This window comes from Gouania willdenowi, chromosome 10, assembly GCF_900634775.1.
Source record: "Gouania willdenowi chromosome 10, fGouWil2.1, whole genome shotgun sequence".
Lineage (NCBI taxonomy): Eukaryota > Metazoa > Chordata > Actinopteri > Blenniiformes > Gobiesocidae > Gouania > Gouania willdenowi.
The window spans coordinates 17,816,825-17,832,826 of NC_041053.1; the positions used below are offsets into that span (position 1 = coordinate 17,816,825).

At 37.6% G+C, this 16,002-nt stretch overlaps 2 protein-coding genes across 3 annotated transcripts; one reads left to right on the forward strand and one right to left on the reverse strand.

The window, feature by feature from the left end:
• Positions 1–4,870: 4,870 nt before the first annotated feature.
• aldob (aldolase b, fructose-bisphosphate) lies at positions 4,871–10,824 on the forward strand. Its single transcript, XM_028459865.1, has 9 exons — positions 4,871–4,998; positions 6,136–6,248; positions 6,317–6,528; positions 8,691–8,745; positions 8,832–8,992; positions 9,079–9,162; positions 9,872–10,046; positions 10,132–10,331; positions 10,558–10,824. The coding sequence occupies exons 2-9, from the start codon at positions 6,137–6,139 to the stop codon at positions 10,651–10,653; spliced, it is 1,095 nt and encodes a 364-aa protein (XP_028315666.1). The 5' UTR covers positions 4,871–4,998; position 6,136; the 3' UTR covers positions 10,654–10,824.
• Positions 10,825–10,984: 160 nt separating this feature from the next.
• LOC114471171 (membrane-spanning 4-domains subfamily A member 4D-like) lies at positions 10,985–15,227 on the reverse strand. Of its 2 annotated transcripts, none has more exons than XM_028459790.1 (7): positions 15,101–15,227; positions 14,891–15,021; positions 14,710–14,814; positions 13,145–13,201; positions 12,907–13,044; positions 12,697–12,810; positions 10,985–12,542 (listed from the first exon to the last, which is right to left on the reverse strand). In XM_028459790.1, exons 2-7 carry the CDS (start codon positions 15,005–15,007, stop codon positions 12,495–12,497), a joined length of 579 nt encoding a protein of 192 aa, XP_028315591.1. In that variant the 5' UTR covers positions 15,008–15,021; positions 15,101–15,227; the 3' UTR covers positions 10,985–12,494. The 2 variants fall into 2 exon arrangements, with proteins under 2 accessions (XP_028315591.1, XP_028315592.1); XM_028459791.1 differs by having other exon boundaries at positions 15,147–15,165.
• Between the last annotated feature and the right edge of the window lie 775 nt (positions 15,228–16,002).

A 16,002-nucleotide genomic window follows, 5' to 3' on the forward strand; every position in this document is an offset into this window, starting at 1 on the left:
TAGGAACAAACCATGTTTTATGTTAGTTTGGACCAGATTTACAGCAATAATTGTGAAATTTGTGATATTTACTTTTTTGTAAAAATATATCAATGTTAAATTTAAATCTAAATGTTAAATATGAACTAAATCTAAATCTTACATCTAAATATAAATGTTACATTTAAATCTAAATGTTGAATCTAAATGTTAAATCTAAATGCTAAATGTAAAATCTTAATGAGCTTTTATTTTGGTACTTCAGTTGAATTTGCATATTAGCTAAATATTTGGTTTGACCAGTGACATTTAGATTTAACATTCATCATTTAGCATTTAGATTTAACATTCATCATTTAGCATTTAGATTTAACATTCAACATTTAACATTTAGATTTAACATTCAACATCTAACATTCAACATTTAACATTCAGAATTTAGATTTAACATTTAGAATTTAAATTTAACATTTATATCTAAACGTTACATTTAACATTTGGATTTCACTTTTAGATCTATTTTTGACATTACATTTTACAAGAAAAAAAATATCACAAATTTCACAAATGTCACTGTAAATTTGGTAAAAAACTAGAAACATAAAAAAATCACATATGTTTTCAAACATGGTTTGTTGCTAAAAGTTGCTGTTTATTTTAACATGAGCAACTTTACAATCAGCACCCCATAGCAGTTCATGTGCAATCTGAATGTGTAAAAGCTCACAAAAAAATTATCTACAGTCAATTAATGCATCTATTCATGTTAAATATGTGCATTAATGGTGTAAAGAAAGTGATAGTTTTGTTGCATTGCATGGTAAACACATTCAACACATAATGTTGCTACACATTATTTGGCAGCTAAAACATCCTGATCAACCATACAAAGTTCAGCAACCATGTAATTAGCACTTTCAAACTGTTGTTCACAGTTCTTACATAAAAAAAAAAAAAAAGTGCATAAAAAGGATAGAATGGGACTCTGGTCTGTAGTAGTGAAGTGTACATTGCACTGGGTGCAGAGTCCAGGTTGTGTAAACGCTGGTTTGCAGTTATTTGTGAGTTAGAAATCCAGCCCAGAAGGTGGAATTAAATGACTTTGTCTGCTGATCATCTGAGGAGGTGGGAACTCTGGGCTGATCAATAGGAAAAGGTTAATCACATGACAAACATAACATAGGGTGACACAGGAAGCAGTAACACAGCATCCAACAAAAAACTGCCTGAAGACGCTTTCACTCAGTTTTTAGCTTAAAGTGAGAAAATATATGTCATTTAATCATTTATTACAAGTCATACATCTTTATTATATCATTTTTGTTAATCTTTAAGTAAATGTATATGTATATTTGGAAAGAACTATGCATTTTGATGGATTTACAAGTTCATTAATACAACGGATTCAGGATTTTAGCTATTTTCCATTCGTAGTACCCAGTGAATCCAAACATACAAGAAGCATAAAACCAAGATAACACAAATATATGGACGATAAAGGGTTAAAATAAAAACATTTGATGAATGAATATAAAGAAAGCTGCATACATTAGCATTACAAGCAGTATATAACGTAGAGTGCATAGAAAAACAATATACAGTGTAACCGGAAAGTATTCACATTTTTCTACATTTTGTTATGTTACAGCCTTATTCCAACTTGTATTAAATTAATCTCTTTCCTCAAAAATACCCCATACTGACAATGTAATTTTTATTTATCTATTTTTTTTTCTATTTTGCAAATTGATCAAAAACAGAAAACTAAGAAATCACATTTACGCAAGTATTCACAGCCATGAAGCTCAAAATTGAGCTCAGGTGCTTCTTGATTCCACTGATCATCCTTAAAAGGTTTCTACAGTCTAACTGGAGTCCACCTGTGGTAAATTCAGTTGAATTGGACATTATTTGGAAAGGCACACACCTGTCTATATATAAGTCCCACTGTTAACAGTGCATGTCAGAGTGCAAACACCAAGCATGAAGTCAAAGGATTTGTCTGTAGACCTGTGAGACAGAATTGTTTTGAGGCACAAATCTGGAGATGGATACTGCAAAACATCTGCAGCTTAGAAGGTCCCAATGAGCACAGTAGCCTTCATCATTCAAAAATGGGGAAAGTTTGGAACCACCAAGACTCTTCCTAGAGCTGGTCAGCTGTCTAAACTGAGCGATCGGGGGAGAAGGGTCTTTGTCAGGGAGGTGATCAAAAACCAGATGTTCTCTCTGTCAGAGCTTCAGCGTTCCTCTGTGGAGAGAGGAGAACCTTCCAGATGGACAACTATCCAACCAAGCAGGCCAGAAAAACCCACTCCTTAGTGGCCAAAAGACACATAAAGGACTATCAGACCATGGTCTGATGAGACAAAGATTGAACTGTGGTGTGAATCCCAGGCGTCATGTTTGGATCAGCAGGACAATGCCATCCCTATAGCGAAGCATGGCGGTGACAGCATCATGTTATGCGGATGTTCTTCACCAGCAGGAACTGGCAGACAAGTCAGGATAGAGGGAAAGATGATTGCACCAAAGTAAAGAGACATCCTGGATGAAAACCTGCTCCACAGCGCTGTTGACCTCAGACTGGGGCGACGGTTCATTTTTCAGCAGGACAATGACCTGAAGCACACAGACAAAATCTCACAGGAGTGGCTTCAGAACCACTCTGTGTGTCCTGGAGTGGCCCAGTCAGAGTCCAGATCTGAATCCCATTGAACATCTATGTAGAGATCTGAAAATGGCTGTGCACAGACGTCTCCCATGATGGAGCTTGAGAAGTACTGCAAAGGAGAATGAGCCAAACTGCCCAGAGACCAAGGTTCTAAGCTTGTGGCGTCATATTCAGAAAGACTTGAGGCTGTTTTTGCTGCCAAAAGGTGGATCAGCTAATTATGGAAATGTGATTTCTTAGTTTTCTGTTTTACACAAATTTGCTTAAATCTAAATAAAAATGTTTTTCACACTGTCATTATGGGGTATTTTGTGCAGAATTTTGAGGAAATAGATTAACTTAGTAAGTGAAGCACTGTGAATACTTTCCAGATACACTGTAAAACAGTGTTTCTGAAATGGGGGTACGTGATAGCACTACAGTGGGCACTTGAGAAAGAGACTGGAAAATTAACAAATAGTGTCTAACCCCCATCCGAGGTGTGAGATGACCGGAAATTATAAAAAAAAAAACTGTAGAAATAAATCTTTTCAGGAGCCAATAAATCTTTGTTTTTCAACCTTGAGGTTGGGACCCCATGTGGGGTTGCCTGAAATTTCTGAAAAATTAAAATAGATTTTGTAAATGTTTTATTATTTTAAAAAAAAAATTTAATTAAAATGACACACAATCGGTATTTCTATACTTTTGTTTTGTAAAATGCTGTATAAAAAAGTAAATAATAATATAATATAATATATGTGTGTGTGTGTGTGTGTGTTATCACTCGTTCATTCCTTCACTATGCTCCGCAGTTCTAAGCAAAATGATGCAGTTGGACGAAGGGGGTACATGGATTCAGAAATTAGAGAAAGGGGATACTTGAGCCAAAAAAGTTGGAGAACCGTTGTTGTAAAATACAGTAAATAAAGTTATCTTTAACAAACTATTCAGAAAAATATCAATTTTAAAATGATATTGTATTCAGGAAATCAATAATCACCAACTCACATTGACTTACATTTCACACAACTGGGAAATAGTTTTCAGGTATTTCTAAATGTTTTGTGATGCAATAAAATAGTGATTGTGAAATCCTAAAACAATACATTGTATTGGATGATTATTCCCAGTAGATAGATAAGGTAGGGCAATAGTCTGAAAACAAAATAATCTCAAATCCTTAAAAGATTAAGTTCCTGTTGTTTTGTACTCTTTGTGTGGTTTTGACACTCACACAGAGAGAAAAGAAAAACCTGCCTATCCACATTCTATTTCATCATCAGTCACAGATGTCATGGTGATAATGCACTTTGGGCAAATTATGCAAGAGCAGTGCAAGGACAGATATTGTACAGCACATACCAAATGTAAGAATAAATGCATTAGACAGACAGTTAACAAAACCTTTATTCTCCCTTTGAAAATAAATCATATTTTAGAAGATATTTCACCTGAATTTGTTGAAACAATTTGGGCAAGATATAAAGTTATTTCAAAATGTTAAATAATCCCAGCGACCCTGTAAAAAGGAGCAAGCGGTTCAGAAAAATGGATGCATGTTAAATAACATCTAAGTGTAACTATTTTTTTTTTTTTTTTTGTGTTAAAAATGTAATATTGATTCTATGTAATGTTGTTTTGTGATATCCATTGTGAGACTTTCAGAATTTCAAATTTTACATGTTTACATGCAAAGACTTTGGATTTCATTATAGGACTGAATTTCTGGTAAGGATTCTGGTTTGGTCACATTAAATATTGGCTTAAAAATTAAGGATAAATAATAATAATAATAATAATAATAATAATAATAATAATAATGGATAAAACTTAAGATTTTTTTGTACAACTTAATTTACATTTTTCACAATTTTTTTAAATTCATAATTGTAGATATTCAACAATGGAACCATGTTTGTCACTTCTTTTTTTTTTTGTAAATTAAAAAAAATACTTTTAATTTATTTTTGTTTTATTTCTATTTTCTGGGTTTTTGATTGTCAATGTTGCAGTTTTTGTTGTATATTTTCTTATGGTAGTTGTTTTTCATCATAAATAACAATAATCTCCCACAGTGAGGGGGGGTGGTCCGTCTGTCTGGCTCACATCGTGTTCCCGACCACGTTCGTCATTCAGACTCCACTCCCTGACATCAATGAGCCAAAGTCCACAGAGCCCCGCCCCTTAATGTCAGACTGACCAATGGCGTCGCAGAGGCCTCTCACGCCCCGCCACGCCTCCTCAGACCTTAAATAGGGCCCCGAGCCTCGGTTCGTCCTTCTCTTCTAGTTCTGTCACTTCCGGGAGGCTCCACAGCTCCTCTGCCACATCATTCACCAACTCTGTTTGCCAAAAGCCTTCAGGTAATTCCTCTTTTACCTCATAAATACACGTAGGAACAAGTTTCTGCTACTTTTCAGAGTAAGAGAACGGAAGTAGCCGCACTTCTGTCTCGTGGCAATGAATTACTGACATCATTTTATGTTTTCATTGAACTTCTTTCAAAGTCACGGGGTTTAAGTTTGATAACTGAAATAAGGCCGTTTTGTTTACTATAGTGTGCAGTATAAATTGTGCTATGGATTCTAAAGCTGTGGTTGGCAGCTCTTAATGTGGCCGCCACAGGTTTCAATCACTACAGTTATATTTGAGACTAAATGTTGAATTGCTACATGTACAGATAACAAAGCATGTCAGTCACAAACTTTAAAGGCCAAACAATATTCATCTTTGATAAAATCAGAATCACGAGTAGAATTGCTTTAATAATCCTGAGGGAACTTGCACGTTAGTTACAGTGGCTCTAAGTGGAAATTATATAAAGGGGAAAAGAAACACTAACAAAAGATACATACATGATTAAAAAGTAAACGGAGACCAAGGTGATGATTATATTAACACAAAAATGATGATTAAATATTAAATGAGGATTAAATATGAATAAGGTGCAAATGCACATACAAATATGTAAATTTAAAGGGCCTAAAGCCATAAAAAATACTTTATTAAACAAAGCTTACAACTTAATAAATTGAAAATAACCTCAAATTTTCCAAAATGACTTTATTCAACATTCTAACAAGAATGTAATTGAGTTAAATATTTGTATTAAATCAACATTAAACTAATTTTAGTGTTTTCTTGTGGGAATTTTCAAAGAATTCTATTAAATGTGACCAATTATAATAGAATGCATATTGACTCTCCTAATACATGTGTTTATGTAATATTGCCCGTAGTTGGTTGTTTATCAGTTGATCTGGCGTTGTTCTGTTTGATAAGTGGACTATGATCATGTGACGTCACACTCTGCAACAAAGATCTGTTCATAGAACCAAGATCAAACACAAACGCCAAATATTTACCTTCACAGGAACTGCAATAGTGCCAGGATGTAGTCACGGATTAGTGATGGAAAGCACCTCCTCATAATTTGTGCATTGTTCTGTTCAGCAGTTTTCACATGGCTGTGAATAACTTCTTTATTTTTGCTTTTCTAGGATGACTCATCAGTTCCCAGCCCTGTCTCCAGAGCAGAAGAAGGAGCTCTCTGACATCGCTCAGAGAATCGTTGCTCCTGGAAAAGGAATTCTGGCTGCAGATGAATCAACAGGTGAGACTCGCAGCACAGTGCGTGGTCAGTGGACATGATTCAATGGTTTCTACCATCTTCATCTTAAGGCACCATGGGAAAGCGTCTCCAGAATATCAAAGTGGAGAACAGCGAGGAGAACCGTCGCTGCTTCCGTGACATCCTCTTCTCCTCCGATCCCTCCATCTCCAACTGTGTGGGCGGGGTCATCTTTTTCCATGAGACGCTTTACCAGAAGGCGGACTGTGGAAAACTCTTCCCCAAAGTCGTCAAGGATAAGGGCATTGTTGTTGGCATCAAGGTGAGTGTACGCTTTGATTGAACTATCTGCTATACACTAGGGGTGGGCGATTTTACCTAAAAAAAAATCTCCGTTTTTTTTTTTTTTTTTTTTAAAGAAAATTTTGAGCTTCGATTTTTATTTATTTTTTCCCCAATGCGCTTAAAAATGTCTGCAGACATCAGATATATTGTCAAAAGCACAACTTTATTGCTGTAATTGTCCTCAAGAGTTAAAATGCATAGAACAATCCCAAAATAAAAAGTAAATGATTCTGTCATTCAACTATTTCAAGCTTTAACCCAGGTTTAAGCAAAAGTGCAACAGCAACTTCACAGTAGCTTAAATTTTCTGATTAAGAAATCAGATAACTACATATTTTATAACGTATAACATTACAATTAAAAACTCTTCCCTTAGCATAGTGTGAATAAAAAATTAAACATACCTGTGGAACACATATAGCTACTCAAAGGGTAAACACATTGCGCTACGGTAACCGACAAGGACGGAACGCGAAAAAGTTGGAAAAAAACTGTGGTGGGGAAAATTTAAAAAATAAAAAAAAAAACTTGAATTTGCAAAAAAAAAAAAAAAAAATTTTTTGCCCAGCCCTACTATACACCCAAGAACTCCCACCATAAGGGGTGTGCTTAACTGGTGAAATTGTGTCAGTAGCTGTGTTTCCATTACCCTTGGAAATGCACAAAATCTAAATAGCACAATAAAAACTGGTAATGGAAACGCCTGAATTTTGAAAAAACACTCCAGTTTCGCTAAAACATTTTTACGCTTTCATGGGAGGAATTTCAGACCTTTTGATATTGAAATGTGTCACAAAAGCGCCATTGAAACACTTTTTCCACAAATACGCATCACAGAACGTGACCTACCTGGTCACATGACCACTTCTCTCTGAGAAAACATGACATGGTACATGTAAACAGAAGAGGAAACTGGGACATTTCTTAGCATTAGACTTTAAAATTATTAGTGCCACATTAGACGTGAGACAACAGAAGAATACAGAGTGTTCTAAGGAGGTTCTGAGCGTCCATCTTCCTGCAGCGAAGTCTCACGGAATGAGATTTCACAGGAGTTACGAGGCTCCTCCCCAAAACAACCTTCAATGAAAACACGTTCAAAGTGCAGTTATATTTTGTCATCATTTAGAAATATCGCTTTTATTTTGCGAAAAAACCCAGCTACTCATGCTCGGAAATGGGACTGCTGTCTTTTATCAGTTTTATTCACATATGCGGCGCACATGCTACGCTAACTAAAACTAGAACAGTAACTGTGTCATTTGACATTTAATCATAACATAAACATAATATCGACTGTATGAACTGCAAACATGAACATTCAATGTACTTAACACAGCTTTAACATCTACATCGTAACTCACCAGCTCAGCTTCACCAGTCAAACATCCATACCAGTACAAGGTACACACATCACGCCCTATACCACACATGGGCAACTGGGGGCCATATGCGGCCCTCTTTCTAATTTTGAGCAGCCCTTGAAGAAAATGCACAAAATGAGCTAAAAACACATACAAAATGACAGAAACTAGACACCATAAATACACTAAATGAGAGAAAAATTCTGACCACAAAAACACAGAAAACAGATACACAAAAAAGCTTCCAAAATGGCAACATAAATACACAATTTGGCACATAATAAACAAAATGAGAGGAAAATACGCTAAATGATAGTAAAAACACACAGGACAACAACAGAAAGTGCTAAATGAGAAATAAATTACACAAAACAACCGCAAAAAACTAAACAATAAATTATACTTTAAAACACATGAAATGACAACACAAACTGACATGAATGTTGATAATGTGGCCCTCGGATCAGAAAATCACTTTATTGTGGCCTTGTCATGATGAAAGTTGCTTCCCTCTGCCCTATACCTTGATGGATAAATCCACCCCAAATAAATACAGGAAAAATGCAGTAATTCCTAAAAATAAATGCAGGGGGAGGGGGGGGGTTGGTGATAAATCAAAACAAATAAAAAAAAAATATATATATATATATATATATACATCAACATGTATGGAAAATAGGAGAACTCAGCACTCCACACACACACGGCTGCAAGCAAAGCATCTTTAGTTTTCTGTTTTGGCCAGATTTCACTGTTTTGCTTCACTTGTTCTCAGGTGGACAAAGGCACAGCTGTTCTGATGGGAACAGATGGAGAAACCACCACACAAGGTATCTATGATCTCCAGCCCTGTGATCCAACATGAGCCGTGTGGTCTAACACAGATATTGTGACTGATGTTCTTGGTGCTCTACAGGTCTTGACGGCCTTTCTGAGCGCTGTGCCCAGTATAAGAAGGATGGATGTGACTTTGCCAAGTGGAGGTGTGTGCTCAAGATCTCTGATAGCTGCCCATCAGCCCTCAGCATCGCAGAGAACGCCAATGTTCTCGCCAGATACGCCAGCACCTGCCAACAGGTGTGTGTGTTTCTGTCGTGAGTTACTTTCTACAACATTAGCTGGTAGATGTGGGGACAACAGCTGATTGATTCTGTGGCCAACAGAATGGCCTGGTCCCCATTGTGGAGCCAGAGATCCTGCCTGATGGAACCCACGACCTCCAGCGGTGTCAGTACGTGACGGAAAAGGTGAATTTGACTCAATGAACCAATATTCTATTGTATAATTATACGTTGTTATTTATTTTAATCAGTAGTACACAAGGTTCCCACCAAGTCTAAAAATTAAATTCATTAATCTAAAAATAAGGCCTTAATTGTCATTAGAATGTCTTAAATCAATGTTTGAAAAGTCTTAAATTTTAACACAAGTATAATTTCATGATTGTAATTGTAATTCTCTCACATTTCAAAATAAAGGGCAAAAAACTTCAATTTTACTGTAACAATCGCGACAGCAAAACAGTGACGTGGTTGCAGTGGGACTCTTTCAACAATATGGGGAAATGTACATTTAACGAAAATGGGCTATCCAAAGAATAATTTTCCTAATGGTCTTTACTTCTGTAGTTTTTTTAGAATTCTGGCTATTTTTGTAGTCATCTTGATTTTGGAGTGATTTTTTTTTTGTGTGTATTTTACTGTCATTTTGCATATTTTTGTGTTTCCTTTTGTACCCTAATCTTATGTAATTGATGTGGCGTTTTTTCCCCCCAATTGTGTTTACTGTGAAGTTGGTCTTAATTTAAATTTCAAATGTCAATACAAAGTCTTGAATTCAGTTTGACTGAAACTGTAGGAACCCTGAGTCCAACATAAAATTAAAGTTTGCAAATAAAATTCTTTTCTGAATTTAAACTCATGAGTGGTTGAAGTAAGCTCCTCCCCTTCTCTGCAGGTCCTGGCTGCCGTGTATAAAGCTTTGTCCGATCACCACGTGTACCTGGAGGGCACCCTGCTCAAGCCCAACATGGTCACACCCGGACACTCCTGCACTAAGAAGTACACCCCGCAGGAGATCGCTATGGCAACAGTGACCGCCCTGAGGCGCACGGTGCCTGCTTCAGTGCCAGGTATAAGTTAAAGCATCTTGCAAACGTGAACCACCTCTACGGGAAAGTCAAAGCAACAGAAAATGATATTTTCTGCATTTCCTAGGAATCTGCTTCCTGTCTGGAGGCCAGAGTGAGGAAGAGGCCTCAGTCAACCTGAACGCCATCAACCAGGTACCCCTGCATCGCCCCTGGAAGCTGACCTTCTCCTACGGCCGTGCCCTCCAGGCCTCTGCCCTTGCAGCCTGGCAGGGCAAAGATGCCAATAAAAAAGCTGCGCAAGATGCTTTCTGCAACCGGGCCAAGGTGAGCCAGAGGTCAAACAAACATGAACCATTCACACTTCTCAGCACTTAGCAGTAGAGTGTGCACAGAGCATTATTAAATAATGCTCAATACTTGTTACCAAACTTTGTACTGTGGTGAATGATTGACTCTGAGAAGCCATTTGTCTGACTAGCGTTGCACTAATGTGGCACAGATAACTTGGCTGATGATTAACGCGCAGACGTGACTTGTTGTTTCTCCTCAGATCAATGGCCTTGCCTCCAAAGGAGAGTACAAACCCACCGGCTCTGCCGACCAGGCCTCCCAGCAGTCCCTGTACACGGCCAGCTACGTCTATTAAACACTGAGCATCAAAACTACAACATGGACCAAATGTGACGCGGACCAACTTATCTACTGGGAATCCTTCCTTCACGTGCCATCACTACTAAAGGATATTGTCCGTCATTTTTTTTAAAACTGTTTGTCTACTGAAGAAAATGAGGAATTAAAAAAAGCTAAATCTTTCTGATGAAAGCTTCAATTTTTTAAAGCACATTTTGGATTTGTCACACTGACAATTTAATGAATTCATAAAAGTATAAAATTACTCTTACTGTTTATTAATGTTCCTAAGATCATAACAGAACTAACTTTTACATATATGGACAGAAATACATTAACAAGACAAGTCACGTTAATCTGACCACTTTATTTAACAAAATACTTTTATTGTGCAATACAGTCACAAGGTGCATTATTGTATAAATTGCATAATCACACACAGCCGAGGGGGCTGACCTAATATTATTTCGCAATCATAGTTTAGTAAACCTGACTGAAATGTAGGAAAGGATGAGAAGTTGTTAAAATGGGATTAAAGCACACCATGATGATCTATTAGTGATAGGTGCAGATTTCACAATGTGCACAGAGTTCAACTCTAGAAACATCTGCAACAATTCAGAGTAACTGAAACACCCTTCCTGTTAGAATGTAGGAGATAGTTCAGCAAGGCTAGAAATGTTAAGTCTGGTGTGTCACGGGACATCTTTTAATGCGTGTGGTGCTCGAAGGTGGCTCAAGTTTTGTACTATGGAAACAGAAATATAAGGTTCAGAACAAAAATGATTCATGAAGGACAAGTAAAGTGCACGCATTCTTTAGGTACTTTCAGAATATGAGTAAACAGTATTTTAGGGCGACATGTTCTTTGAACAATGCTGTAAACAGTATTATCTGGTTCCTGTTTCAATCATTATCCATGTGACAGACATTACAAGTTGTTACATTTCATTCAGGAGTTAATTCCTCTCATCTATCTGTTTGTATCACAGTTAACTAATAATATGAATAGTTATTATTCCAGAAATTCAAATTGATCTTTAAATGGTGCACATTTCAGGGAAACATTAATGACTTAAATTCCTTGTAATTGTTGATCTGGATACAGTTGAGGTCTGACACATATAGTACTATTTAATAAATATAATGGTATAAGTGGGATTTGACAAAGTGTTACAAAAAGGTTGAAAACCATTGTTCGACAACAGCATTTAGTCTAACTATTTATGTGGATGGGCATCAATTAATCCATGAACCAAATATGGTGAAGCAGAAATGAGTAAATCAGGACAGTGAGATTAGAGACAGTTTTCTTCCCTTAATAAGTATCAATATGAAGCCAAAATATATTGACTGTATAGTGTCCACATAAAGGTGCAGTCCACAATGTTGGAAAACTAGCAATATTTGAGCTAGCAATATCTTCACTAAGCTCCATACGCTCCTGTTGGGGCACATCTGACATAAAAACAACACATTACTCAAAGCAAAACAAATAACTGCGTGTCCAACAGAAATACAGCAAACGCTGCATCACTTTTCAGGCTCTTCAGATACATCATTTGTGTTAATAATTCCGAGAGCAATACATTGTCAATTGAGTGTGCACACAGGAGAAGTTGGGGGTAAGGGTGCAGAGGGGGTACAGGCAGGAAGAGACATGATGGCATCCATCCATTCATCCATTTTCTGACCCTCTTGCTGCATTTTTCAGGGTCACAGGGGTCTGCTGGTGCCTTTCTCCAGCTCTCATTGGGGGTTTGACATGAAGGCATTTGATTGTTAGATTTGCTAGTAATACATTAAACACCAATAGGTTTAGAAGTATAAAACAGAATACAATGAAAGTGTTTGACCTCAGTCGGAAGTTGTAGTCGGTGGCGCTGGGATGCACTGGACGATAACCTGAAGGAAGCGTGGAGGGGAAATGTGGAAAAAAAGGACAATGATTGAGAGACAAAACAAGACAAACATGTCATTAAATAGTCACAGCTGACCTGTTCTGGCTGCTGAGACTTGATTAAAAAACCCAGTTCTGGTAACGTTTGAAAAGCATTACCTGAGTGCGCGATGACTTCAGTGCAAAACATGCCACGACACACAAAAATATGAAGATGGGGATCGCACACAGAGAGGAGATGAACAAGATGCTTTCGATGCAGATCACTTGTGCCTGGAATAAAGGATAGAGAAAAATAGCCTGGTTAATATGACCTGAACATGCATGTGTGTGCGCTCAATGATCAAAAACACAAGAACAAATGCTCACTAATCTACTGGTGTCCCACTTGCGATATCTGTATCTGAAGTGCAGATAGGTTAAATGGGTGAAGCCGTAAACTCTGTAGCCGATAGCGACTGTGATTCCCAGAATGCAAAGCATATACGAGGATAAGCAGATGGTCACCTGCAGGAAAACAGTGTAGGAGATCATCATAAGGTCCTATAAATGACTATTGGTTCTTCAAACAGTTAATCATTGTGAACAAAAAGCATCTAACACATACTGTCTTCTTGGTTGGATGGAGGTCAGCGTAGATGGAGCAGATTCCAGACACAACAAACTAAGAGGAAAAACAGAAGCTTTTATCTCAGACAGTCTCTCATAGAAATGTGTTCAATGAGGAAAGGGTTTATACTTCACCAGAAAAGAAGATACATGGCAGAGTATGGGTGTGCAAGATATCTATACAACAATATATCGTGATAAATCTATGTTTATGTATGATTCTTTTGATTCTAATTAGTCTTTTACTATGGTCTACCGCTGGTGGTCATTCATATACATTAATGTATATAAGTCCCTTCTTCGTCCTAGAGACCCCTGTACAAATGGAAACAATCGGTGAGTGCGCCCCAGCCAATAGGCTTCGACTTCCTGTTTTTGAGACTGTCAATCAAAGTGAATGTGGAACTGTGCATGAAAGCAAGGCCGCGCATCACAACAGCAAACAGGTAAATATGATTTCTTACCTGACCCATGGACCTATATTAATGCAACCCTATGCAATGTTGTTATATTCCGCGATGCGCGTGCAGAAAAGTAGAGGCGTGGCTTCTGGTAGATTGGCAGAGGCAGTAGGAGGAAGTGGAGCTGTTTAGGGCGGGACATCGAGACGTTTCTTAGAAACTCCGGATAGCAGCTTTAAGAAGAGCCACTGCGCAGCATACACTGTGTTTTACTTGGCTGTCATTCATGTGAAATTAATTGACAATGTTTTGTAATTCCTGTGAAATGGATTCAGTGCAGTAGATAAATTCTGATTTTCTTCAGTGACACAGATATCGTAATGTATCGTGGATGAAATTTCTCGCGATATATCGTTCATCGCAGAATCGCTGTATTGTGATAATACGGGGGGGAGACTTGCTCATGGTCCCACAGTAGATTAGAACCAGTAACTCTCCAACAAACACACTTCCTTAACCATTAGGCTACCACTGCCCACTTAGAAGTTTCCTCATCAACTAATTTGAGTTCAGCAATGTTTACAATAGTTAAGTTACAAGTAAAAATACAGATCAGAAAAAGCTGATTTATTCTTCATATTAATATTTTAGTTTGAAATTCTGACATTTTATTTTTCCCATGTCTTCAGTCACTTTGACTTAAAAAACACAGTATTGTAATGTCATATACAATGTAACCCTAGAGGGAAATTTGTCTCTGAATTGGTCCATTTGCGTTCCAGTTTCCAATGTTGTCACGCTGTTTTTAATTTTTATTCACGTACCCCCTGACAATTTGCGTACCCCTGGGGACACCCGTACCTCACTTTGGGAACCGAGACAAGGCACCAGTCCATCACAGGACAACACACACAGAGACAGACAATCAATCACACTCCCATTCTCTCATACGGGCAACTGAGACTCCAATCAAGTCCTGTTTTTGGATTGTGGGAGGAAGCTGGAGTACCAGGAGGAAACCCATGCAAGCATGAGGAGAACATGCAAACTCCACACAGAAAGGACCCAACTGTTCACCCCAGGGCTTGAACCCAGACAGGACCTTCTTACATTAATAAACCTTTATGAGAAGAGTGAATGCTGCTTGTTATTAATAACCTACCAGAGTTCCGAGCCAGAAGGGGACGTAGATTTTATTGGAGGCTTCTTCACCTACTAGCTGGAAGCCCATCAGCAGCTCAGCACAGCCAAAGATGAAGAGGACAATCTGAGAGGGAGCAGAGATGGACACAATAACACTGGAACTAATGCAGCCCATCTGCTCTGAGTGATGGAGGTGTTACCCCAAGACTTCTGGGCTCCTTTTGGAGAAAGCGGTGCAGAGGCTTGTTGGACATCAGCACTCTGTCCTTTTCCTGTGCTGTGGTTCCCTCTCTGACTGGTGACTCTGTGTCCTCCATTGGAAACTATCAGGCTGTGGGTGGAGAGAAGAAGAGTAAGAATTCAGGCTTTACTACAGGTTTAGCAACATGTCACCACAACAGCTGCAAAACCTTCAATCCAGGCACTGATGTAGGGGAAAATCCATCAGAAACCCACCCCTTCCCAGTTCTTCAGTATGGTGGGTGGTGGGAGTGTTTAGGGGGAAAGAGGAAGTGTGGAAATCTGAGACCCATGTTCCTGTTCTTACTGAGAGGAGGAGCTAAAGTTTGTTTACTAGTCTCAGACTAAGACATAATAAGGCAAACACATTTACTCATTGGGTTTTCCTGAGTTCAGTGTGGATATTGTACTTCCCAATGAGTAGCTGTGTACTGGTGGATTACTAACAAGCTTTTATTTGACTTTAACTGTGGGCATAACCTTTTTCACTAAATTAAAAATAAAGTAATGATAATAAAAAAAAAAATAGATGACATAAATATGAATAAAAAATGAAAAAAAAAAAAGTGCCACGCTGCAAAAGTAAGGCAAAAAACAGATACAGACAATTTATGCCAAATTATGTTGTCATCATGAAATTCTTCAAAAAAATATTCATGCACATAAGGAATATTTTTTCACAAGTTTTTTAAAAAAAAACATCAAACAAGAACAGTCTACACTGCCCAGATTTAGGATATAAATACGTTCTTTTTCAAGAATAATAGCACGTCTATATTCTCTGGACTGTCTCTCCTAACGCCAAAGATAGATCTTGTGACACTTTAATATTGTAGCACAATATATCGTCCTACTTTGACAATCAAACGACCTTAGAGACATTTAGTACTTCTGAATGAAACTAAGTTATTAACTCCTCGCTTTAGGCTCGACACATACAGTATGTCCTCTTTTATTTTTGGAAATTCAAGTGATTATCACTACAATAAATTGGGCTTTAGTCCTGAATTTTGTAAACATGCTTCCATAAAAAATGTAGTCAAAATAAGGATATTTACATGTTTAAGGACAT